At 33.6% G+C, this 26,532-nt stretch overlaps 1 protein-coding gene across 2 annotated transcripts in view; it reads left to right on the forward strand.

The window, feature by feature from the left end:
• The window catches only part of MDGA2 (MAM domain containing glycosylphosphatidylinositol anchor 2), a 780,047-nt gene that overhangs the window by 637,184 nt on the left and 116,331 nt on the right, over window positions 1-26,532 (forward strand). For both annotated transcript variants that reach the window (XM_079126024.1, XM_079126023.1), the window contains exon 9: window positions 25,415-25,684. In XM_079126024.1, the coding sequence (XP_078982150.1) occupies window positions 25,415-25,684 (270 nt within the window). The remainder of the gene's footprint in view (window positions 1-25,414; window positions 25,685-26,532) is intronic.

Consider the following 26,532-nt stretch of genomic DNA (forward strand, 5'->3'; position numbering starts at 1 on the left):
ACCTGATTACTGAAATTATTTAAGGTCCGTGAAGATCGGTCTTTGCCTCTACCCTCTGTTATTTTCAAGATCAATATATGCTACCATCTCAGATACTTAATTCACTGTTGCTCAACTGTTGATTAGCTCTATAATAAAATCATTGGAGCAAAGGTTTGCTCAGGCATCAGGAAATGTGCAAAGTTTCTTTGCTTAACTCTGAGCGTATATTTTATTACTGTGGTCTGAATTCTTTTTAAGTTCATAATATCTTTATTTCTAGGACAGGTTATTTTGGGTAGCAGTAAGTGAAGTAAAGGATAAGTGTACCCTGAAGAAAACTGACATTTCTTAAAAAAATTCAGTGGCCTACCCATACTACACCATCAAACATTAAAGGAGAGTAAAGCATTAACAGGAATTTATTCTATATAAAACAATTCAGCATCTTATGATATCTAAAACTTTAAATGTATAATTACATACAAATGTATAATTATCTAGGGTCAATTCATTCTTTTCAACAAATTTCTTTTGTGACAAGCTTATGTTCAAGGACCTGTACTGGATTTGTCAAAAAAGAAATTAGTAGAAAATAATATTGATAGATTTTTATTTTATATACTGTAATTTTATGTTTATTATTACTTGTTTATAACCATTTTCACATCTTATTTCATTTAAACTTCATAAGGACTCACTGATTAAAAACATGGGAAGCCTACATCTAAAATTCCCCAAATAGGAAAGATCAGTGAGTTGTTCTCAGTCACCTAATCCATCAGCTTCAGCTCTCCTCTTTTCTATTCTCATTGCTTTATAATTCTTCTTATAAGTTCTAACTGAGAAAAGGAGGGTAAAAATAAAGTGAAATATGCTTCTCGATATTTAAAGAAAAATTCCAAGTTAAAATAATATTATGAAGTAGCTACTACTTGGAGATTACAGGAATAACTGTAATTTAGAACGACTGCTATTAGATCCAACCTAAAACATTGTCATTTCTAGTAAAATTAGCTGCTAGATATGAAAGAGCAAAATGGAGACTTGAGGTATATATAAATTTTGTAATTTTGCTAACAGAAAATTAGAAGCTGGGATTAATTGCTAACTCTTCTGCAAGCTGGCAATTGCAATTATTTATCTATCACAATATTTTGATATGGTTGCCAGGACAGATATAGTTCAATAGTGAAGGAGAAACTGTGGTATGTAAATTTTGGTGACAGATTTTGACTGGTGAGTGGATGGACTAGGTAACTATTGTTGAGAAATGTAACGGGGTTAGCTGGATACAAGTATTCACTAAAAACCATTGTCCTGATCTGGGTATATAGAAGTTAATTTACCAATTAGAGACATGTGATCAGGAAGAATTTGTTTTCTACTTGAAAGCATTCTGAGTTTTTTAATTATATTTTGCATATTGCATGATAAACAGGAGCACTTAATGATTATAACACATTTGTGTCAAGGGAGCCAGATCAGAAGAAGATATGTCCCGCATTACATCCCTCTTCTTCCATGAGGCCTCTGCCTAGATACTGAGCTAAAACCCAGACCAAGTTTAGTGTTGGAAGATCATTGATAGATAATGATCAATAAAGACACCAAGGAAACCCTGAGGAGCAAATTACTTATAAAAATTTATTAAGGAGTAGAAAAAAATAGTTAAAAATGGAACTAGGAACTAGAACTGTTACTTCACTGGAGAATTCAGTCTTAACTTGTTGAGGAATTGGAAATTCATGTTATTTCATTTGAAATACTGGGAAAATGAAACATTGGGTATAGTTTACTGTGTTTGATAACATAAAAAGAAAGACTGAGTATGTAGAGTTTGGTCGGTGTGCCTAGAGGTTAAAATGGAGAGTTCCAACTTGAGATATCCAATTGAATAATGCAAAATATATTGACAAGTTTATTAGAGTAGCATATCAATGAGGAAATCCTCATTAATAGACTTGAATCAGATTCATATTTACAAATATTAGTAATATTAATTCTATACACTTAAATTCATAATCAAACTAATTTTACTGAGCCTCAGTAGGTCTTATGAAGGTAATAGTCTATTGGATTAATTAATCAAATTTTTCTTCATATCTTTCTGTTTTGAATATCTAAGACAAGAAATATTATGTTAGTGGAAAGTTACCACATAGTCAAAACTGTTCTCTTTCAATGTGTAAAGTGCCAATAAACTTCAAATTTGAGTCTTTCAGCACATTGTTATTACTAAAAACAAGGCTTGCAACCAGGAAGATATTAAAATCCATCCCTACAGACCAAGGGGATATTAGCAATTATACAAGTATCCTATGTCTGACACTTAATTTTTAAACCTCCAGTAGTGCTTGGGGATAACTCCAAATACTTTCACAAGAAAATGTTGCTTCTCTGGAAGCACATTTAAAGACAGTATTTTCTTCATACAAAATTCTTTTTGATAAAAAAAAGCAAATTGAAAATTTCATTAAATTTTTCAAATTCATAAATCATAAAATACAACTGAAGAAAATTATAGGAAACTTTACTTAAATATTAAAAATTATATGACCACAGAAAAAAATACATTTATGAGAAAAAATACTAGTAATATGATATTTCAGAAAGATGTAGCTTAAAAGCTGAATAAGGTACAGGATAATATACCAAACACTATAGTTCTGTTTATTTTACTTATAGTATAACTTCAATACAATTTAAAAATGTTTCTTTATGAAATTACACAGATTTATGCCATATTTTGCTTTTTAAAATGTTAGTTAATTTTATTAGTACACATATACTAATTTATTTAAAACTAATTTGTCAGCAAATACACAGTTCAAAAACGCATCATTTAATCAATTTATGGATCTCGTGTACAAGATTTGGAAAATAAATTCTACAGTTAGCCTAGTCATGTTTTGTACATTAGTACATATACAGGTGGTGTTTCGTACTATAGTACTTACTTATGTAACTACCAAGGAAAACTAAAAACTTATTAGTGTAAGAACTGTGTCTTATGTAACTCTAAAATACTATAGTAGAACAGAGATTTAAGATTTAGTGCTCAAATACCTTGGAATGAATGATAGATGCATGAATTTTGTTCTCTGCATATTACATATTACTCAACTTCTGAAACTCTATGCTAAAATGAAAATGATATACTTCTATCATTTGCTGTTGTCAACATGCTTTGCAGCTTTCCACCTCTGTGAATTCGTTTATAGATTCATTTACTTTTGCAGTCAGTCCAAATCTTTCATTTCACAGATGCCCAGATATTTTAAGTGAAAATGCAGACTCAGCAAGTATACAATATCTCTGTTTTGAATCCTGGCCCCTCTCCACAGTAAATGATACTTGTGTGAAATTCTCCCTACTTCCTTCTCCCTGGAAACAAGATTGTTTCAAAATCAGGTCATGAAAATTTTGATCACTCCATCCTGCAGAAATACTTTCATTTTGGGAAAACTTGCAGTATTAATACTCTGTAGTATTCTTTTCACACCTACCACTTGACATTTCTTAAATTCCATTAAAGTAATACTTTTTACTATTTAAATATTCATATATTTATACCTCATCTTGCTGGGCAAAAACATAAACCCTATGAGGAGAGGGAACTTCATATTATTTCCTACAGTGCTGACAATGCTAATTTACATATAATAGTATTAAAATATATGAGTTTAACTGGGCCTGGTAACATACACCTATAGCCCCAGCAGCTCAAGAGGCTGAGGCAGTAGGATGGAAATTTCAAAACCAGCCTCAGGAATAGCACTACCCTGTCTCAAAATAAAGAATAAAAAGGGTGGGGATATGACTCAGTGGTTAAGTGCACCTGGGTTCATTCCCAGTACCCCCTTCCCTCCACCAAATATATATATATACATATACATATATATATATATATACATATATGTATATATATATATGCTTAAATTATTTCTTATCTTGCAGTTTAGACTCTTATATTTTCTAGATATATAGAAAAAATGTCTTACATTGGTGCTGTATTTATTTATTGGCATAAAAACATGCTTTTTTAAGAAAAAATGAGGACTTTTTAAAAATCAGGAGTGGTCAGAAATTTTCAGATATTGAAACACATACATTTTTTACAAAGTGACCATGTCAAACACTAACTCGAATATGTTTACATTTATAGTCAGTGATTCTATATATAAAAAGTCAAGGAAATGATCTATTTTGCAAACTCTGTATTGAAAGTAAATGTACAGTTACTAAAACACTGAATCTGATTGGAGATATAAATATTACCTTGCTTCTCTGAATCATTCTTCAGGAAAGACTGAACACTTTTAAATAGGGAATCCACAGTAATTTCCTAGTGTTTGTAAATGCAGAACTCTGACTTGACAGAAGCAACAAAAACAACTCTTCTTGTTATCAACAGTGATCTCAAAAATCTGAAATTTAGCATTACAGTCACCCCATACAAATGAATTTATAGTACATCTCACAACACTTTGCTTCTTCAGTCATTACCCCTTTATGAAATACAGGGAAAATGAATGTTCTCTTTTTGCATAGGTGTTGATTGTTCTGAAGTATATACTGAGGGAATCCACCAAAGGGCCAGTGATATCAGCAACATAACACAGTATCTAAATCACTACCTAACTCTCCAGTTCTACACCAATTTATTTAACATACTGCTTAACTATTAGCATGTATGTTAAATGTTTCCCTATAAATAAATGAACATAGAGTGATATTTTACACATCTTATATGTGACTCAATCTCTGTCTTCCATTGTTAATCTTTGTTATAATAGGCAAAATAATAAATTAACACAAAGTTAGCACTATATCCAACAACACAATTTTATTGCCTTTGGTGTTATTACTTGGTTTTATTTCCTTGCTCTGTTTTGCCTGTCTTGTTGAAAATTTTATACAAAATACATGAAGAGTGTCTTTCATCCTCAAAGAAAACAAAACATCTACTGAATATAAAAACACTCTTTGAAGAAAATTATAAGCTATGAGCAAAATAAAAAAAAAAAAACTTTATTCCTTCATATTTTGGGGGATGGAGTCATTTTTTATAGCTCCTTACTACTGAAACCAAAGCAACAACAAATTATCCCCTATTTTAGGCTAAGATTAAATTCACAGTTTCACCAGGAAGACAGTCAAAGAAACTTTGCTGAATACCCCTATATTTTCCTTAATTTTCAAGGTTTTAGAAGCTTTTTTTTTTAATGTCTATACCTGCTGATATCTATGTGTCTGATTTATAAAGGATAAATAAATGGACATTCCTCTTGTCCAACTAAGCATCTATTTTCTTAAATAAAATTATATGATATAATTAGACCTATCAGTATATAAAATGGTTAGTTATAATTGCCTTTTGGGTGTAAAATGCAGCATTTTAGCTATATTTCTGTTAGGCTATTGTTTTTCTCATACAGGCTATTATCAAATAACCATATCATATTGGACATATAAATATGATCAGAAGTAGATTGTCTAATTATGATTATTTAATTAAAGCATAGTAAGTTCACTCAATTTTTTGTATTAATATTTGTCTACAAAAAGAAAATATAAAAATTTAGTTTTCTTGTTTCAACTCCTTCATTGTAACATTTTCAATAATAGCTTAAATTATCCTTCAAAGAAAACTGATGGCCATGGGCTGTAGTCTGACTAGTAAAAGTAAGCAAAAAAAGGACTTTTGAGAAAGGAATTTGAAAATTGCTTTTTTATATATGAATTAATTTTTACTCTACAAGTTAGATAATATATGCAGCAGATGATCTTATTTACCACAGAATTCAAAATCTCCAAAATTTCTGGATTAGAAGCAGCTTTTTTAAAAATAATTTTCCTCAATTCTTCTTTAATTCATTGAAAACTGTAGAATGTCTTGGGAAATGCTTTTCACATTGGAATTATCACTTCCTGAACATAAACTAAATACAAAATGTTAACTCTTTGTTTAGTTAGCTTTTTTGCTGCTGTGACTAAATGATCTGACCCATACTGTTATAGAGGAGAAAAGGTTTATTTGAGGCTCACGGTTTCAGGTTTTAGTCCATAGAAGGCTGGTTCCATTCCTCCAAGCTCTAGGTGAGACAGAACATCATAGTGGAAGAGTGTGACAGAGGGAAGCAGCCTGCATCATCAGAAAGCAGAGAAAAACTCCACTCTCCAGATACATAATTGTGTGCGTGTGTGTGTGTGTGTGTGTGTGTGTATATACGGAAAACTGCCTCTTCTCAGCCTGGGTTGCTCCAAGCGGCTCGTGCCGCTTCTTGCTCTTTTGGCCCGACCAAAGGGACAAAAGACACGTACTCTTTAGAAGTTCATGAAGCAGTTTTTCCATTTATTCAGATAATACCCTCAATATAATAGCAGTCTCATGAATAAGCAATTGTAACCAGATATGTCCATCCAATCCTGTTAAAGGTCAAGCGATCACTCGCTCAAGCATACATGTAAAGTATATCTGTCCACCCGCTAGGCGGCTGAACTGATTATCATACAGCCAATTGTAAACGCTTCCTGCCTCTCTCCAGGCATAATCAGGATGCCCGTTTGCTCTCTGCCAGTCGCCATCTTTAGATGCACGTGGCATAACCCTGGGCCCCGGGTCTCGCCTGCCATATGTATATATAGTATCCCAAAGCCATGCCCCAATCCCCACCTCCTCCAGCCACTACCTGCCTCCAGTTACCACTCAGTTAATCTCATCATGGATTAATTAACTGATTAAGACTCTCAGAACCCGATCATTTCTCCTTTGAACCTTCTTACATTGTCTCATATGTGGGCTTTTGGGGGACACCTCACATCCAAACCATAACACTCTTCTAAATTTTCAAGAATTGGGCCCATGATCACCAATGAGTTACTATGTCTTCGGAATGCACATCCCTCCTGTTTTGCAGATTCATTTTCTGTTGTATGAAGGGACAAACTAGGTGGTTCCCCTGTTTATTACTTCCTAATATAATTATAAGATGATACCTTAAAGAATCATTATATTTTATTTTCGATTTTCTTTTCAGTTGAGTTAATTGTGAAAATGAAATTTTATTGCATGTATCAATTTCCAAAACACAAGAATGGTTTCATGACATCATGGTTTATAGATGAAATTCAAAAGTTAATTGTAAAATTTAGTCTGCTATATTTCATTTTCCCTGAATTATAAATCATATGTAAGTGCAAATTATGGATACTGCAATTTCATTTTCTGAAAAAGTTGTTTGGCTTTATTGAATTTCCTGTTTCACCCAGAGTCAACTGTAAGATCAATTTTAACTGAAATAATCCTTACTTTTTATAAATTTTCTCAAATATTATGTGGATGAGTATAAGAACAGAAAGGGTTGAAATTTTGAAAACTTTACCTCCTGAGTGCATCCCCTTTTCTTTACTAAGAATTTTATCTCAAATACAGTTTGACTTTGCTTCTGTCAGCCAATTTTCCAGTTTCCATCTTTGTTTTGGTGTTGAATCCAGCTTGTTGAGTTATAAGGATACAGAATATAATTGTAGGAGACTGTAAGGGGGAATCAAATAATATTTTAGGAATGATTCTATCAAGAAGAATGTGTTGCATAATTGAGCCTAACACCTTCACTGATTTCCTTCTCATATCAATTAATTTTTTAAAAAACACATAATTCCCTTGATGAATAGCTTCAAATTTTTCAGTATTGGCTTAGGATGGAGTCTGTATCTGATTCTCCACATTTCTACATCATCATTCTCAACTCATGTTCATTCTAGGCAAATTGAAATAAATCTTTGATCTGTCCTAGCTATTAGTCTTTGCTTTGTTTTATTGTGCTTTAAACATCTTTAGCTGAAACAGTCTTTTGTCTTTTAGAATAACTTACATAATTTTGATTGCTATATTTGGAATGAATATGTTTTGAATTTCTTTTCTCATTTTTCTGTTTCATAGCAGAGTGAGGTCTGCTATTATAGTTGTGTTTCCTTTATAAAACCTTCTGTTCTGCTACACATTTAGAAGTTGTTTGCTTCAATCTTTGAGCCCAGGTCAGTGTTTCCTAAAGGAGCTGGTCTGTGAATCTGTGCAAGATATATGATAGGAAAAATAGTTGTATCACAATGTAAGTCAGTGTACTACTTCCTTCATTGAGAAAGTCTTCAGAAAAAATCCTCAGCTGAACTAAATACCCTATGATGTTGGTTTACATTTTGCTGCAATTTCCTTATCTCATCACAAGCTTATAACAACAGTTTTGAAACGATGCTGAACTTCAGACCACACATTAAAACAGCACAGTACTGGACGATTGACCTTAAGAATATTTGCTGGAATGGGTAGTTATAATGCAAGTGTATCTTGATTGTTTCTTTTAGTCTGACCCTTTTTCTTATTAAGCAAATATAGAGAGGACTGAGTTAATTGAAGATTTCAATAGGGTCCATGTTAAAGGAATCTTTCCCAAAAAAAGACAGAGAACTTGGGATAAAATGCTATCTTATATGAAGATGTATCATATTACTTTTGTAAAACAAATACATTTTACATTGAGATAATTGCTGCACTTGTGTTTATAGGAGTTCCTCGGCATTACATTTTAGAATGTAAAACAAAAGATCATTTCAAAGTGACCATCTACTGTTTCAAGTATGAAACAAGTTTGCAATTCACTTTGAAATTGAATATCTGTTATAAACATATGAGCCTCTGTTTTCTTGTAGAAACAATCTTTCATTGGATACATTATATCAGTCTAATTATGTTTATGCCTAAATTTTTAAGAGTGATATCATAGACTTTATTTATTCTATGTTGATTTTTTATAAACTTTACACTTTACTCTTTCCCATTTAAAAAAAAAAACAGTTTGTTTTCTTATTTTGAGTGTTTAGAATCCTGTCCATGTTTTGGATAAAAGTCCTTATGGTATCTTGGCAAATATTTTCCCCCACTTACAGTCTGACTTTTTATTTTCTTTACAGAGTTATTTGTAAAGCAGAAAATTTTACTTTTAATAAAGTATAGCTTTTCAGTTTTTTTTAACTCTTTTTTTATTGTTCTTTTTTTAAATTTTTTTTTATTGTAAACAAATGGGATACATGTTGTTTCTCTGTTTGTCATGGCATAAAGGCATACCATTTGTGTAATCATAAATCTACATAGAGTAATGTTGTTTGATTCATTCTGTTATTTCTTCCCTTCCCCCCACCCCTCCCACCCCTCTTTTCCCTCTATACAGTCCTTCCTTCCTCCATTCTTGCCCCCATCCCCAACCCCAACTCTAACCCTAACACTAACCCTTCCCTCCCCCCATTATGTGTCATCATCCACTTATTAGCTCTATCATTCGTCCTTCGGCTTTTTGAGATTGGCTTATCTCACTTAGCATGATATTCTCCAATTTCATCCATTTACCTGCAAATGCCATGATTTTATCATTCTTTATGGTGGAGTAATATTCCATTGTATATATATACCACAGTTTCTTTATCCATTCATCAATTGAAAGACATCTAGGTTGGTTCCACAGTCTGGCTATTGTGAATTGAGCAGCTATGAACATTGATGTGGCCGTATCTCTGTAGCATGCTGATTTTAAGTCCTTTGGGTATAGGCAAAGGATTGGGATAGCTGGGTCAAATGGTGGTTCCACTCCAAGTTTTCTAAGGAATCTCCACACTGCTTTCCAGAGTGGCTGCACTAGTTTGCAGCCCCACCAGCAATGTATGAGTGTACCTTTCTCCCCACATCCTCTCCAACACCTGTTGTTGCTTGTATTCTTGATAATCGCCATTCTAATTGGGGTGAGATGGAATCTTAGGGTGGTTTTGATTTGCATTTCTCTTATTACTAGAGATGTTGAACATTTTTCCATATGTTTGTTGATTGCTTGTAGATCTTCTTCTGTGAAGTGTCTGTTCATTTCCTTAGCCCATTTGTCGACTGGATTGTTTGTATTCTTGGTGTAGAGTTTTTTTAGTTCTTTATAGATTCTGGAGATTAGTGCTCTATCTGAAATATGATTGGCAAAGATTTTCTCCCACTCTGTAGGCTCTTTCTTCGAATTTCTGATAGTTTCCTTTGCTGAGAGAAAGCTTTTTAGTTTGAATCTATCCCAGTTATTGATTCTTGCTTTTATTTCTTGTGCTATGGGAGTCCTGTTAAGGAAGTCTGGTCCTAAGCCGACATGTTGAAGATCTGGACCTACTTTTTCTTCTATAATCTGCAGGGTCTCTGGTCTGATTCCGAGGTCCTTAATCCATTTTGAGTTTAGTTTCCTGCATGGTGAGAGATATGGGTTTAGTTTCATTCTGTTGCATATGGATTTCCAATTCTCCCAACACCATTTGTTGAAGAGGCTATCTTTTCTCCATTGCATATTTTTGGCCCCTTTGTCTAGTATGAGAAAATTGTATTTATTTGGGTTTGTGTCCATGTCCTCTATTCTGTACCATTGATCTACCTGTCTATTTTGGTACCAATACCATGCCGTTTTTGTTACTATTGCTTTGTAGTAGAGTTGAAAATCTGGTATTGCAATACCCCCTGTTTCACTCTTCCTGCTAAGGATTGCTTTAGCTATTCTGGGTTTCTTATTCTTCCAGATGAATTTCATAATTGCTTGCTCTATTTCTGTAAGGTACGTCATTGGGATTTTAATTGGAATTGCATTGAATTTGTATAGCACTTTAGGTAGTATGGCCATATCTTGGTGGAAGAGCCTCACAGAGACATGCTTAGGGGCAGAGCGAAGGTTCCAGGACTGCGGGCAGATTCTCTGAGGAGAGGCAGCCTAAGGAGACTCATCTGCGAAGGGGGAGGCTCCCAAGCCCAGGAGGTAGGGCCAGGCCCCTGGGAACCTTGCAGAGGAAGGCAGCCCAGCCCAGGCGGTAGCAGTAAATTGAGGGGAACCTCTAGGAGGGGAACTGACCTGCGAGACCTCCCACCGCGTGAGTCTTCCCTGTCGGGTGAGGTTTCCCCACAAGGACGGTAAAACCAGAGACACAGGCCCAAACAGGCCTTGCCTCAGCCCACAGCCTAGTTCCCCCTTGGATGACCATTGCTCAACAAGTGGAGGCACCTCCTCCCACTAGCAGGGAATATACGCCACCTGAAGGCCACCACTCCTAGAGAGGCAGCTTCCTTGTAGAGCACCACATTGTCAACTTCCTCCAAGACTTCAGCCTACTGAAGGCTAAGAGGGGATATATAGAAATCTTCAGGGACATTGTAATTTGGTGGAGGAAATCTGCAATATCTCAGCGGTCCACTGATACCTGAACAATATGAGAAAACAAGGAAAGAAAATGCCCCAAACAAATCTAGATGTTACATCAATAAAACCCGATGACAGCATGGCAGAAGAAATGACAGAAAAGGAGTTCAGAATGTACATAATTAAAATGATCAGGGAAGCAAACGATAAGATGAAAGAGCAAATGCACGCACTGAATGATGAGATGAAAGAGCAAATGCAGGCATTGAATGATCGCACCAATCGACAGTTAAAAGAGTAAATACAGGAAGCAAAAGATCATTTCAATAAAGAGTTAGAGATATTGAAAAAAAACCAAACAGAAATCCTTGACATGAAGGAAACAATAAACCAAATTAAGAACTCCATAGAAAGCATATCCAGTAGCTTTTCAGTTTTTTCATGGATCCTGCCTTTGCTGTTGTAGTTAAAAGCCATCACCAACCCCTAGGTCATAGAGCTTTTCTCCTAGTGATTTTCTAGGAGTTGTATAGCTTTGGATTTTGATCTCATGTGGTCTGAATGTAGAACTAAAGTCTATCACATGGAACACGTGGGATGCTTGAGAATGTAACATATCATATTTAGTTTCTTTTATCTGTAAAAATATAAATAAAAGGAGATAATGGTAATATTTTAAAGTTATAGGAAGGACTAAGAAAGGTAATAAGTATATGAAATGTGCTAACATATTAATGAAAGGGTATTTAGCCCTAAAACCTTACTGTCTCAACTCTTTCTTCTCTATACATTCAGCCAGATCCTACAAACTTCTCAATATATTTTTCCAAATACAACCTTTTTCATAGTGTTATATACAGAATAAATTGGGGTTACTTTAAAAATTCTTTAGTGATTGTCTTCTGTCATACACCAAATACATGGTGTTTCCTACATCAATTATTTGATTCTTTAACACCAACTGGATTTTTTAAAAATCCATTTTAATTTTCACGGTAGCTACCTGGAATAAGCACAGATTCCACAAGTTAATGGGCTTGGTCACAAAGTTGGCCTCGCTTCAGGTGCCAGTAACAAATCTCAGCTTTCCACTGTACTTTTAACTTATTAGTGATAAATTCTAAGGTCTTCATGACCATCGCTAACTTTGGATTGATAATTTCTAGAACACCTCAAAAAATTAAAGAAAGCACTTTAATTATGTGTATTGGCTTATTATAAAGAACAAAATTCAGTGAGAGATAAATGGAAGAGATATATGATGGGGGTTTGGATCTTCCATGTCCTTTTGGATATACCTCCCTCTCAGGTCCTGCATGTGTTCATGAAAGGATAGGTTGTCTTATATTAAGTAACACTAATTTGTTGGACAATGAAATAATTTAAGTCATTGACTTAAAACTCTTAATTCCTGGATTTTCTCCTGTAAAAATTGGATTTGTTAATTATTAAAAACACAGTTTTCCTTGTCCCTTTAAAATCAGAAAACAGCAGATGACAAGGGTCTTTGGGTGTTCTTTTGAGGAAAAATTACTTGAGAAGCCCAGAGTAGTGGCATATATCTGAGTTGTCTCCCAGCAATTCAGGAGATTGAGTCAGAATTGTGAGTTCAAAGTCAGCCTCAGTGACTTAGTAAGGCCCTATGCAACTTAGTAAGACCCTGTCTCAAAATAAAACATAAAAGGTGATATAGATGTGGCTCAAGGGCAAAGCACACTGGTACAAAAACAAAACAAAAACTTGAGAAGAAATGACTAATATAGTCACACTTAGCATTATGCCCTCTACTGGCTAAGTAATTAGGACTGTACTTAAACTGATATCCTCCAAATAGGTGAGCAGTTTCCACTTTAACTCTTAAGTGACTGAAGACAGTCCAGTGCATGTTTAAAGTCTGTCTTCTCACACATGCTTAAAGATTTAAAACTCATTAATATTAGCTTTTAAGGTTTTTCTTGGTTAGATATCTTTTATTATGTTTTAAATCAAAAGTATTACTTTGCTTGCAGTTCTGGGTCTCATCTGAAACAAGCAATTGTTTTCAAGAAAGAAGAGCAAAACCTTATTTATATGCAATGCCGAAAGAGCTCATGAACTGGTCTCTGATCCACCTGTTAAGAAAAAACATTGATACATTTTTCCCTATAAATTACTGTTTTCATAAATTATTCTTTCCAAATAAATTAGACATCTGTATATGAATTTAAACATTAGATGAACCCCCACCCCATTCAGAACATTTGCCAGATATCTTGAACATACAAGAAAAGGAAATGCTATGTTTAGAATTAATTTTGAGCACATGTTACTTAGAGGCTTATTCCAATTGAAGAACTTAATAGCTTTAAAAGGTTACCCTTTTACCTCCAGACACTAATATCCCCTATGTACATATACATTTATATATAGGTAACACATAAATTCATTCACAAGGAATAACTTGCCACATAAACTATAATTTGAATGTGGTTTGAAATCCATTAACAGTATTTTTCTCTTTAACCTAGCAGTTTTTTGCAATTATTTTTGCTTCCTTCAAAGCATGATTTTACTTACACAAATTGGTGAATTCTAAATGGTAGTGTGAATAGTCCAAAGTCCATTTTAATTGACTACTTTAAATAACCAATAGGGCAAGCTTTTCAAAGCCCTCTTTGAGGGAAATGGCTAATATTTTTTCAATAGTAAAGCATAAGTTGTTATTAAGAGCATACATTATGGAATCACATTGCTTTGTTTCAATCCTTACTCTGCAAGTTTTTAGATTGGTAACTGCTTAACCTCTCTTTTTCATTCTCTTCTGTAGCACTGTGCCACTGAAGAGAGATAATCTATGCGAATGTCTTAACACAATTCTTGCATTCAGTAAATATTCATCATCAACAAATGCAATTCAATTTTAATCATTATTCTTCAGGTTATACGTAGTGAAAAACTGACTTTTGAAATAGATATTTTTAATATAAGTGAATAAATTCTGTATAGTGTGTTTTAAGAATCACTTTAAATGAATAAAACCCAAACACCTATTTATTTAAGTACTCCTACTCCTAAGCATTTTATGTTGAGTGACTTTTTGGATAATATTTTTATTTATTTCACTTTCTTAATATAAAATATTTCATAATAAACTATTCTGAATAACCTATACCATGAAACATGAATTCTATGAGAATAGCGAACTCTAACTTCTTTTAGCACCTGGAGTTTTCTTTCATCATAATCCAAAGTGGTCACATTACACCCTTAATCATGACTGTAAAGGTCGATCATTCTCACTGGGTATTTCAAAAAATGAAATGCTGAGCTCATTAATAACCAGCACACTAAAAGTGAACCTTACATTGGGAGAAATTTTCCATAGGCAGACTTGATTGGACTATAATAAGTGCACTCAGTTTCACATCCTCTAGCCTTTTTGAGATTAGGAAAACCCTGAAATCCAAGTAGTTTGGACAGCCTTTTAAATAGAATTAATGATTACTTTAGGTATGTTTTCCAATTCCAACTCTATTAGACTTTTTGCAAATACACTGTGTTTGAAGAATTTTAACTGAATGCTATTGGATATCCTTATGGTAATTAATAATTGGTGTGGACAAATGACATATTCATTAGATAGTGTCTAAAAAATCACTGTTTGAAATAATCCAATAGGTCAAATACATTCAAAGAATTCTCACAGAATATCATCCATTGAAATAGTAAATATATATTTTAGGATGTATCCCTGTAAAACGTATTACAGTGCCACTTAAAAAATCAGAAGAAAGATAAGCAGTTGAAAACACTTTTAGTTTTACTATAAATACAAATATAACTTGAGAGCAAATGTGGTTCACTTAGCATTTAACTACATTATCACTAATCTTCACTCCACATTAACATTTCATTCCAATGGCCATATCTTTGATCTTGTAATTACTCAAAATTTCTCTACCTCTGAAACAGAAAATTGCAACAAAACCTGTTCATTGATGGAAACTTTCTGACTGCTAGACTAAGTGTACTTGCTTTTCCAGTTTTCAAGTTTTCCCATTGATTTAGTCTGATTTACCCCATTAGTTTTGTTCTAAATTCATTTTCTTCCAGAACCTGCTCATTTTATTACCTAAACTGTGCTTCTCAATGTCTCAAAATCTTGTACTTTTACCTCACTATACTGAATCTGTACCCATAATATCAAACTACTGCTTTTTGATGTATAGACAACATATGTTTCAACTATTTCTTGCTATATAACAAACAATTCCAATTCTTAGAAGCTTAAAAACACAGTTTTTAATATCTGATTCTCCTATATCTAGTGAGTCAAACATTTCAGCAGAGTGCCTGGGCTGCTCTTCTGCTTCACATAGAACATGGTATTATCTGGATCACTTGGTGGAATTTAGTGGGTGACTGGTTTGGCCTGGAAAGGCCAAAATGGTTTCACACATCTGGAATGAGAGTGGGGATAACTGGAAGGCTGAACTTAACCCTGCTTTTTTCTTCTCTCTATAATGTCAGATTCACCTCTCATGATCTCACCAATAGTATAATTAGGTTTATGAACAGGGTTCAGACTTTCTTGAGTGGGTGTTTCAAAAGCTAGGAAATGAAGCTACCAGTCTCTGCTGTCCTGAGCTCAGAAATTGGTACAGCCACACTTCTGCCATATTCTGGTCAATGAACTCACAGACCCCATTCAGATTTAATAAAGTGGACATATACCTCATGTCTCCGTAGGAGGAACTTTGAAGATATTCTGGACATCCTTACTCCTATATCATTCATGCATTTATTTATTCAATCAATAATGGTTTGCATCAATTATAATACCAGGTACCCTGACGTATTTATGGACTGAAGCAATGAATGAGGAAATTTAGTTGTTTCATAGTGGAGATCATAAAACAAGATATGAGCCAATGGAAATTATATTCAGGAATTAGTACAGTGATTTGTAACTTTTCACTGAAGGAGAGATACTTTCCTAACTCTTCATTAGAGATGGGCTTTTTAAAGAGGTCAAACCAGAGAAATAAGAATGAGCCAGCCATTGAAGAGCAAAGGAAAGGACATCTTAGGCAGAAAAAAGAAAGTCAAAGGTTTAGAGTTCTGAAAGAGCTTGTTGTGTAGTGCAGGAAGAAAACCTATGTGTCTGGAATATAGTGATCAACATGATAATAGTTGAGAATATGGCCAGGGTCAGAATTTATGTTTTTCTAGATCTGATTAATAACCAGGGGTGAGTCAATAGAGTGTCTTGAGAAAGTAAATATCTTGAGAAGATTTCTCTTTTAAAAGGACATCATCCTACTGTTTTAGTCAGCTTTATTGCTGACTAAAAGATGTGGCCAGAACAATTTTAGAGGAGGAACAGTTTATTTGGGGGCTCCTGGTTTCAGAGGTCTCAGTCCATGGACTGCCAGCTCCATTCCTCAGGGCCTGAGGTGAGACAGAACATTATAGTAGAAGAGCATGCTAGAGAGAAGAGGCTCACAAGATGATCAGAAAGCAGAAAGCAAGACTCCACTGGTCAGATACAAAATATATACCTCAAAATATATACATACCCAATGCCCACTTCATCCAGCCACACCTTAGCCATTTTCGACTATCATTCAAGTTATCCTACAAGAAAACAAATTCACTGATTGGGTTAAGGCTCTCATAATCAGATCATTTCACTTCTGAATGTTCTTGCATTGTCTCACACATGAGCTTTAGGGGAGACACCTAATACCTAAACCATAACACCTACTCTAAAATTAAGAAGAGGCCAAAGAGGAACTCGTTGGCCTTTTATTTATTTATTTATTTATTTTGCTTTTAAACAACAGAAATTTATTTTTCTTGCTCTGGCAGCTAAATCTGAAATCAAGGCAGCAACAAAGTCTAAAGAATATTTGGAGAAATAATAGACAATTTGGTTTCTCAGATATGACATTGAAAAAAAAGAAGAGATACTTTGAACTTAAACAAACAGATATTTTGAACTTAACCAAAATTAAGAACTGTGTTTCAGAGGACACTATCAAGAAAGCAAAAAGTCAACTCTCAAAATGGAAGAAATTATTAGCAAACCATCAAATAGGAGACAAGTATCCATAATATATGTGAAGACATGGGGATGTAGTCAGTGAGAGTGCATGCCTACCATGCACTACTGTGTACTACTATACAGGCCATGGGTTTCATTACTAGCACTAAAAAATTTCCAGATATATACATATTTTATATATATATATATATTTACATGTAAATATGTATATTTATATCTAATATATAGTCAGTGAGAAAGTATATGCCTAGCATGTACAAGGTCCTAGATTTGATCACTAGCCCTATATATATGTATATATACATATTTATATATGTTATATAACTATATAAATACATACACATATATACACACATACATACATATATGATTTGACTAAGCATTTATCTGTAGAAGAAATAAAAATGACCACTTAACATAGGAAAAAGTGCTCAGTATCATTAGGTATTAGAAAAATAGAGATTACAACCACAATGAAATATCATTTCACTCCCACTAGGATGGCTATACCCCAAAAGTCAGATAATAAAATGTGTTAACAAGGATGTAGAGAGATTGAGATAATACATTGCTGGAGGAGGAAACTATGTACCCACTCTGAAAAAATCTTTGGCAGATCCTCAGAAAGTTAAATATAGAATAATCATATGACCCAGTGTGAAGGACTGAATGTTCCAGATTCATATGGTAAAATCCTAACTCCAAGAGGATAGTGTTAGTAAGAACAGCAGGGGGTGGTTAGGTCATGACCCTAGCCCAAATTCTCATTAATGAAAATAGTGCTCTAAAAGAAAAAAAAAAAAAAAAAAAAAAAAAAAAAAAAGGCCCCAGAGGATCCCTGGCTCCTTCTACAATGCAAGGATACAGCAAGAAGAAGCTGTCTATGAAGAAAGGCCTCGCCAGATATGGAATCTGCCAGTGCCTTGTTCTTAGGCTCCCCAGTCTCCAAAACTGTGAGAAATAAATTTTTGTTGTTTATAAGCCACCTAGATTGTGGTATTTTGTTATAGCAGCCCAAACAGACTGAGACACCAGCAGTTCCATTCCTAGGTATATACCCAAGGCATATTCAAAAACATGTCCACACAAAAAATTTTACACAAATGTTTATGGTAACATTATTCATAAGAGGCAAAAGTTGGAAACAAACTAAATCCCTATTAACTGATAAATAAAATATTGTATAATCATATAATGGGTCATTTCTTGGCTAAAAACGGTAATTGAATACTGAAATGCTAGAATATAAATAAACATTAAACACATTATGCTATGTGACAGAAGCCAGAATGTAATTCCTAAAATAACCCAGTAGTCAACAATGGAATAGCCATGCCTAATGGCTACCTCATTGAAGATTTATTACTTTGAGATTAGATTTGGAATTTGTCAAGCTGGATGGTTATTTGGTAATTTATAGAAAATGCAGAATTCCTTTTTTTAAAAGAATAAGAATGTACTGAATTTGATTAGATAGGCAATTACTATTAGCACTGGAAAAAAAAAAAAAAAAAAACCGGAAAAATTGGCAGAAGATAAGGAGTTTGGACCACTGTAGACGGTGGAGAGAATGGTTTGGTTTTCAGTAGAATAATGACAGGGTCAGGTTTCCAAAAGATATACTTACTGATAGTTAAGGAAGACAGAGTGGGAGACTTAAGAATAATTAAGAGAGGGAGACCAGTTGGGACAACATTACAACAATTAAGAGAGAGGGTGATGGCTTACATAAGGGTATTAGTGTGGGTGGAAGAGGAGGGTAGTCACAATGAGGTAGATATTGTTAAAGGTAAAATCAGTAAGGACTAGTCTTCAATTTAGCACCAAGTTAAAGCTCAAGAGCACTATTTTGTGCCTGTTCACAAGAAAAGATCACTATTTAATTTCTTTTTTTTTCTATTGTAAATATTTTATTTTATTTTTAAATTATTTTTATTGTAAACAAATGGGATACATGTTGTTTCTGTTTGTACATGGAGTAACAGCATACCATTTGCATATTCATACATTTACATAGAGTAATGATATTTGATTCATTACGTTATTTTTTCCCTGGCCCCCCACCCCTCCCACCTCTCTTTTCCCTCTATACAGTCCCTCCTTCCTCCATTCTTGCCCCCCTCCCACCCCCCATTACATGTCATCATCTGCTTATCAGTGAGATCATTCATCTTTTGGATTTTTGAGATTGGCTTATCTCACTTAACAATATAGAAGGCTATTGTAAGAGCTGAGTGTGATGGCACAGACCTGTTATCCAGCTATTCAGGAGGATTTAGACAGGAGGATTGCTGAAGCTCAGGAGTTAAAAGCCAGCCTGGCCAACATAGAAAGACCCTGTCTCAAGAGGAAAACAAAAACAAACAACAACAAAAACATTCAGTAGGGTATTACAGAAAATCTATAGTAGTCTATGTGATAGACAGCTGTAGTGGTAGTAGTGATGGAGAGAGATAAATGAGCTTTTCGTATATTTTAAAGATAGAATCAACAGAAATAACTGTTTTCTAATTAGTGTTCTTGCATAAACAGTTGTTATTACTTAACTCTATTGTTCATCCTCCCATGCCCCAAACCTAAATAGCAATATTATATATGCTTCACAGAAAATGCTTTCAATATAGTTAATTTTAGTATCCAACTTATCAAAAATGTATATATTAGATATGTTTGTTCTTAATTTGTTTCTTGCTGAATCTGACATGTTAGATCACTGCATGATCTTTGAAATATGTAGCTTCTTTAATTTTTATAACATGCCTTTCTGGATCCCCATTTCTCTCTGATTATTTATATTTATTCTCCATTAATAGCTTATATTTTACTCTAAGTGCATAAGCAAATCCAAATTTGGCATTTGTGTTTATGCTCATTCTAAGCTATCTCAACAAAACTCTTACTTGCAATAAGCCTTTCCTTATGATCCATATTTCTAGGTCCATATTTCCACTTGCCTAAGATATGTTTCTGAGCATATAAAAAATGTTATTCTACAAAGTCTTTCCAAGAGAAACAAATGAGAATGCTGGGAATATTTTTTGTAAATATTATTCAAATCATTATAATGTTTATTTTTAAAAAAAAAAACTTGTTAAATTTATGTGAAAGCAGTACAATGATGCTACTTTGGCCCTAAGTGTATTTGCAGACATGGGATTATTTTAGGTTGTATTTTTATGACATCTCTGGACACAAATCCAACCCAGAGTATTCACTGTTGGGAGGGTCCTATTGCTAACCCCTTTTCCCAAGGAGTTGGAATGCAAAAGGTGGCATCTACACAGCAAGAGTAAAGCTGAAGTAAACCCAGTCTACACATTCCCACTCTCAAGAAAGTGAAGACACTTGCAAGTTTATTGTGACCAGGTTGACAATGACATGGAAATTCATACATGAAATTATAGTTACTAACTGGCACTTATGTGTATTTTCAACTCAAATTCATGTCATTTGAATGCATAAAAAAGCTTCAAGCCAGAAATTTAGATTAATGTGATCCTAGGCAGCAAGCAATGCTAATAGTTGCCTATGGAAGCAAATCTTCTGGAGGAAGAAGAAACCATCATTTTGAGCATCAAAGTTTCAGGACAATAAGCAGCAAAGAGTCAAAAATTAGCCAAGGACACACAGAAGCCATGAACTCTGAGAGAAAACTAGTAGGAAAACACTCTCAAATTTCATTTGGCATTATCACACAGTATAAAACAGTAACTTTGTTTAATAACATAAACAAACTACATTTGACTACATTTGCAGAGAATGAGGACATTTAGAAAAGAGATATAGCAGGTGTACAAAAGAACTACACAGAAAGTTTATTAATTAAATCTATGTTATTGGAATTAAAAACACAATGACTTAAGCAGGTTAAACAGAGTTGCAGAAAGAATTAATGAACTGCTGGATGTGACAGTGCATACCTTTCATTCCAATGACTCAGAAGGCTGAGGCCAGAGGATCACAAGTTGGAGGCCAGCCTCAGCAAGTTAGTGAGACCCTGTCCCAGAATAAAGAGTACAAAGGACTAGGGATATAGTTCAGTGGTATAGCTCCCCTAGGTTCAAATCCCAGGACAAAAAAAAAAAAAAAAAAAAAAAAAAAGAATGAATCAGTGTAGAAGAATTTATTAATAATTTAGTACAGGGCAAACAGAAGTAAAAAATTTGGAAGAGAGGTTAAAAATTATGGACGATAAAAAGGATCAAACAAAAAGATCAAATAGGGTTTTAAAGAAGGCAACTGAGATGTTGTTTGAAGAGCTAATGATGAGAATTTTATAGTTTCTCCAAAAGATACCAAATTTAAATAAGTAGATTTAAGAAGCCCAGCACATCTCAAACCCATAAATAAAAAGAAAATTATACCTAAAGTCATTGTATGCTAGCTATGAAATATCAAAAACAAAGAGATTTTGAAAGTAACTTAAAAGGAAAAATATTTGTACTTCAGAATGTAAGAATTTGGGCCAATCCCTCTTTAGAAACAAGGTCTTCTGAAGACGGATTATATATTGATGTGCTTAAAGAAAATAAATGCTGACCTATGACATTATGTGCCTGGGGAAATTTTTTAATAATAAAATTAAAATTTATTTTTTAGAAATTAAACCAGAGAGTTCACTAAAGATATGATAGAGATTTCTAAATGATTACGTCAGATGTAAGGAAAGTGACCACAGATGGAACATCTATAATGAAATAAGGAATGAAAAGCAAATAAACTAGCATATAACTGGATAAATTTAAACATTTTGGGTAGAAAATGATAATGTATAATAGGAATTTTAAAAATCAGTAGAGAATCAAAAGCTATGACCACATAACTTTTGTCAGGATGAAAGTCAAAGGAGCAAAGTATCCTCAGATTGTTTTGAACAAGAGCATGGTAAGAGTATCCACTGAAGTTTTTTAGAAAATTATATATGCATTTTGCAATCTTTAGAACAATTACCATAATAGAAACAGTAGATAAATCATCACATAGTAGTAAGAAAGATGTTGGGATAATAATGTAATCTGTCAATCTAAAAGAAGGCAATGAAAAGATAAAATCAGAAAAAAAATAGAAGGTATATATGTATCTGATATATCCATTATTACAGTAAATGTAAGTGTAAATGCTAAGTGCTGTGGATCAAAATAAATGATTGCAATACTCTCTTGAAATAATAGCACAAGCACATTCTGTTCAGAAGAGATGCTTGTAATATATAAGGATATCAAGGGAATAAGAATGAAAGCATGGAAAAAAAATTAATACTAATTAAATTAATGCCTGAGCAGCTGTACTAAAATTAGGCAAAATAGACTTTTATTTAAAGAACAAAAATTAGTTTATAATGATAAAAGCTTCAAGTCATTTAATTTTAAATTTACATGTCTATAATAATAACCTAGAAATAGATAAAGCAACAAAGATATGGAACTACGAGAAGAAATTTTAAAATAACTAGTACCCTATTGGAATATTTTAACACATTCATCTGTCTTAAACCAACATAGAATAAGTAGGCATAAATGAACACCTGTATAGATTATCTGAATTACTTGGTTATCAGATTTGACCCCCAAAATCCTAGTCACATTCCAAACTGATGCTATTTCATTTTTGTATTCATACTGGGGACAAAATCTATCATATATTGGCCCATATAGCAAATGTCAACAAATTTGGAGGACCGAAAACATGGGGACTTCTTCTTTCTGACCAAATTCAGTTAAATAAAAATTAAAAGGAAAAAGATAATCAAACATGACCTGAATGTTTGAAAATGGAGCAACTCTTTGCTACTGGGTTTTCCTACTGTGTGACTTATGTGCACAGAATCAACATGTCCACCATACCCCAAACTGCTGTCCTTTTCCCCACTCTTCCTGGGAAAGCATTATCTACTGACTGCATTGTCTACCTCTTTGCCAAAGGTGTCCTTTATTGTCCCGCTGACTTCACCTTAGTTCAGGCTTTCACCAAAGATGGTATTTTCTCTTCAATTTTTTTCTTCTCTCTGTGGTTTATGTTGTTCCTATCTGCCACAGCATTCTTCCTAAAGTAATAATAAAAGTTAACAATAACAACAACAACAATGTGGTTTGAATCTGGAAGGTCCCCCCAAAAGATTGTGTGTTAGGTAACTCAGTAGTGTTCAGAGATGAATGGTTAGATTATAAAGGCTGTAATCCCATCTGTGAATTAATTTGATGGATTAATCATTTGAATGAACTATTGAGTGGCAACCATAGGCAGGTGTCATGTGGCTGGAGGAAATAGGTCATTGTGGGTATAGCCTTGAACTATATCTGTCCCTGTCCCCCCTCCTCTCTCTTTCTCTTTCTGTCCTCTCTTTCCACCACTATATCCTTCCACCATGATGTTTTTGCCTTCAAGTCTGCCAATCATGGAATGAAACCAGTGAAACTGTGAGCCAAAATAAATCTTTTCTTCATTAAGTGGCTTCAGTCAGGTATTTTGATTATAGGGATGAAAACTTGACAAACACAACAGTGATAATAATTTGATCACATAAATCATTTATTAAATTTGAAAAATTTTTTTCATCAATACCAACAGGATAAAACTGAAAACTCCACTGCATGACACCCAAGTATCCTTAAATAGACTTTCTGCCTTTCCTTGTTTATTCCTCCCAAATCCTCTTTGTCTTTTATACAAGGGCTATGCTAATTCACTTGCATTTTTTTGAAAGTCCCCTCCCCTCCACCTAACTGCTCTACCTGGACTGCCCTCTCTTACTGAGTACCTGTGTGACTATTTCCTGTGGATCTGGAAGATGCAGCTTGAATATCCCTTTTCTTGAAATTGTTTGTTTAGTCATTCACTTCTTCATTACTTGCTACCTGAAATTATTTTCATAATTCAATTGTGTAAGTTTTTTACATGTCTGCCTTCTTCTGTGTTATACCATGAAGTACATGAAGGCAGGAGTTTTTGTTTGTTTTTGTTTTTCCTTGCATATTAAAAAAAAATTCTTAGTACTTTTTGAGGAAGGGCTTAAAAAAAAATTGAGTGAATGGCTAATATTATAATGAATGAGGTATCATAAAAGCATTTACTGAAAGAAGGATAAGTCCAAGATGGAAAATGATAAGTGATACCAATATTATTTAAAACAAAAAACCAGATGAAATAATATGTAAAGAATATTATGCTAGGTACTCAGAGTTGTAGTCTTAAAACTTTTTTAGCATTTTGAAGTAAGGACTATTGAATACAGTTGTACACATTTTATGCTATGTAACTCATGAGGAGCCATGCACATCTAATTAAGGAGGGAATTTTGTTGTGAAATGTAGCCCTTAGTGGTTGGTTGCACAGAGTTTGATAGAATGAATGAATCACATCATTAGAGCTCAGGAAATAAGTTTAATTTATTATGACAATTCAAAGTCTTAACAAAAGGACTGTATTTTTTGTACTTTAATGAAAGAAGTGTATTTTGTATACTTTAAATGGATGTAATTTAAATATTAGAAATCTTAGCATCAAAAAACAATAGGTTATGTACCTTAAATAGCAAATTTTAATTACTTGAAAAAAAATCACAATTATGCCAGATAAATAAGCCATTGCAATGGGCTGAAAATCACCTCCACCTGTGATAAAATTTGCAGTTTGCTTAAGATTTACACATGAATATTATGACTTACAGTCAAATAAGATCAGAACAAATAACTTAGAAAATAAATATAAATAATTGTATTTATTAAATAATGAGCATCCAGAAGCCCATGTACTGTGCAGGGGAATAATTAGAATTCCATGAATTGAACCAACACTATTATCTGCTTTAAATGCTCATACCAGTTTGAAGCCCCAGTTTATTCTTCATTTCACATCATGAACAACATTTTGTGGTGGGCAGTATAAACAGTCGTGACAATTTTTTTTTTCTAGGAAACTTAAAGAAAAAAAAAAATAGCTCTGCTTGTTTCACCTGCAAATGCTTTTTCAAAGCAATGAGGCTTATTTACTGCCCACACCCAGCAAATCACATTTCCAAGCCCAAGCTGAAATTCCTGGACCTAAATATGTTCTCCACCCACCTCTTATCTTCCTTCTTTGTGGAATATATTAAGAATAGCTCCTCATAATAAGAATAGCCAATATGAATAGCTTATTGCAAGCCTCCTCATTCATCTATTTTAATATATCTTTTCTACAGATCCCCCTGCTGTGGAACCAGCATTTCTGGAAATCCGGCAAGGACAGGACCGAAGTGTCACTATGAGCTGCAGGGTACTGAGAGCCTATCCAATCCGGGTGCTGACCTATGAATGGCGCTTAGGCAATAAGTTATTACGGACGGGCCAGTTTGACTCTCAGGAGTATACAGAGTACCCAGTGAAGAGTCTTTCCAATGAAAACTATGGGGTTTATAACTGTAGCATCATAAATGAAGCTGGAGCCGGGAGATGCAGCTTTCTTGTTACAGGTAGGTTTCTAAAGGTTTTTCCTTTTTATATATTTCATATTCTTAGAACAACAGATCTTAGGCCCATATCATTGTAAGAATGAAAACATTTTATATGAGCAGTTTTATCATAAGCAGTTGAATTTCTTTAGAGCTTCTGCTAGTTTGTTTTTAAGGCAAATCTGTCATAGTAGTTAAAATTGTACGTATGCTGATAAAATTACATAGAAATTTATTGGAGTTCAAATGAAGTGAATGATGAAGTTGGTTACTTTTAGTATATTAGTAATAAGGTGGCAAATTTCAAGCTAGCATTATTTAGCTCAGAATGCAAAATGTAAACATACATCTGCTCTGATTTTCTTAATAGCAGGAACATTTTGTTTCTTATTTATTTATTTATTATCTCTCAATGTAGAATGACTCTCATTTTTATCTTTGACTTGGCATTTTTTCACAAATATTGTGAAAAAAAGGGAAAACAATACATTGTATCTGGTGTATAATAAATCAGGAAGAAGGGCAGATAGTTTTGATGTCATTATCTTCTTCATGTTCCCTCTGTATTGTCTTCCATACTTTAAAAAAATTATTTTAATAAACTATATACTAAAGTGAATGTTGTTTTTGAGTCAGGATTTGAGCATATATGAAAAGAAATCCTCATTTTCATTGTTATTTTGTTCTTAAGTAACATTAGTTATATTAGTGTTTTACAGTAAAAAAAGAAACTGGACATTGTAGAAAATGATTAAAATATTCCAGACATAAAACTTTTTCACTAATCATATGAATACTTTGTGTTGGTATTACTTGTGAGATAACTCTCTGAATATAAATTTGCCTTGAGCCAGTTTTGCCTTATGATA

This window comes from Sciurus vulgaris, assembly GCF_902686455.1.
Source record: "Sciurus vulgaris genome assembly, chromosome: 2".
Lineage (NCBI taxonomy): Eukaryota > Metazoa > Chordata > Mammalia > Rodentia > Sciuridae > Sciurus > Sciurus vulgaris.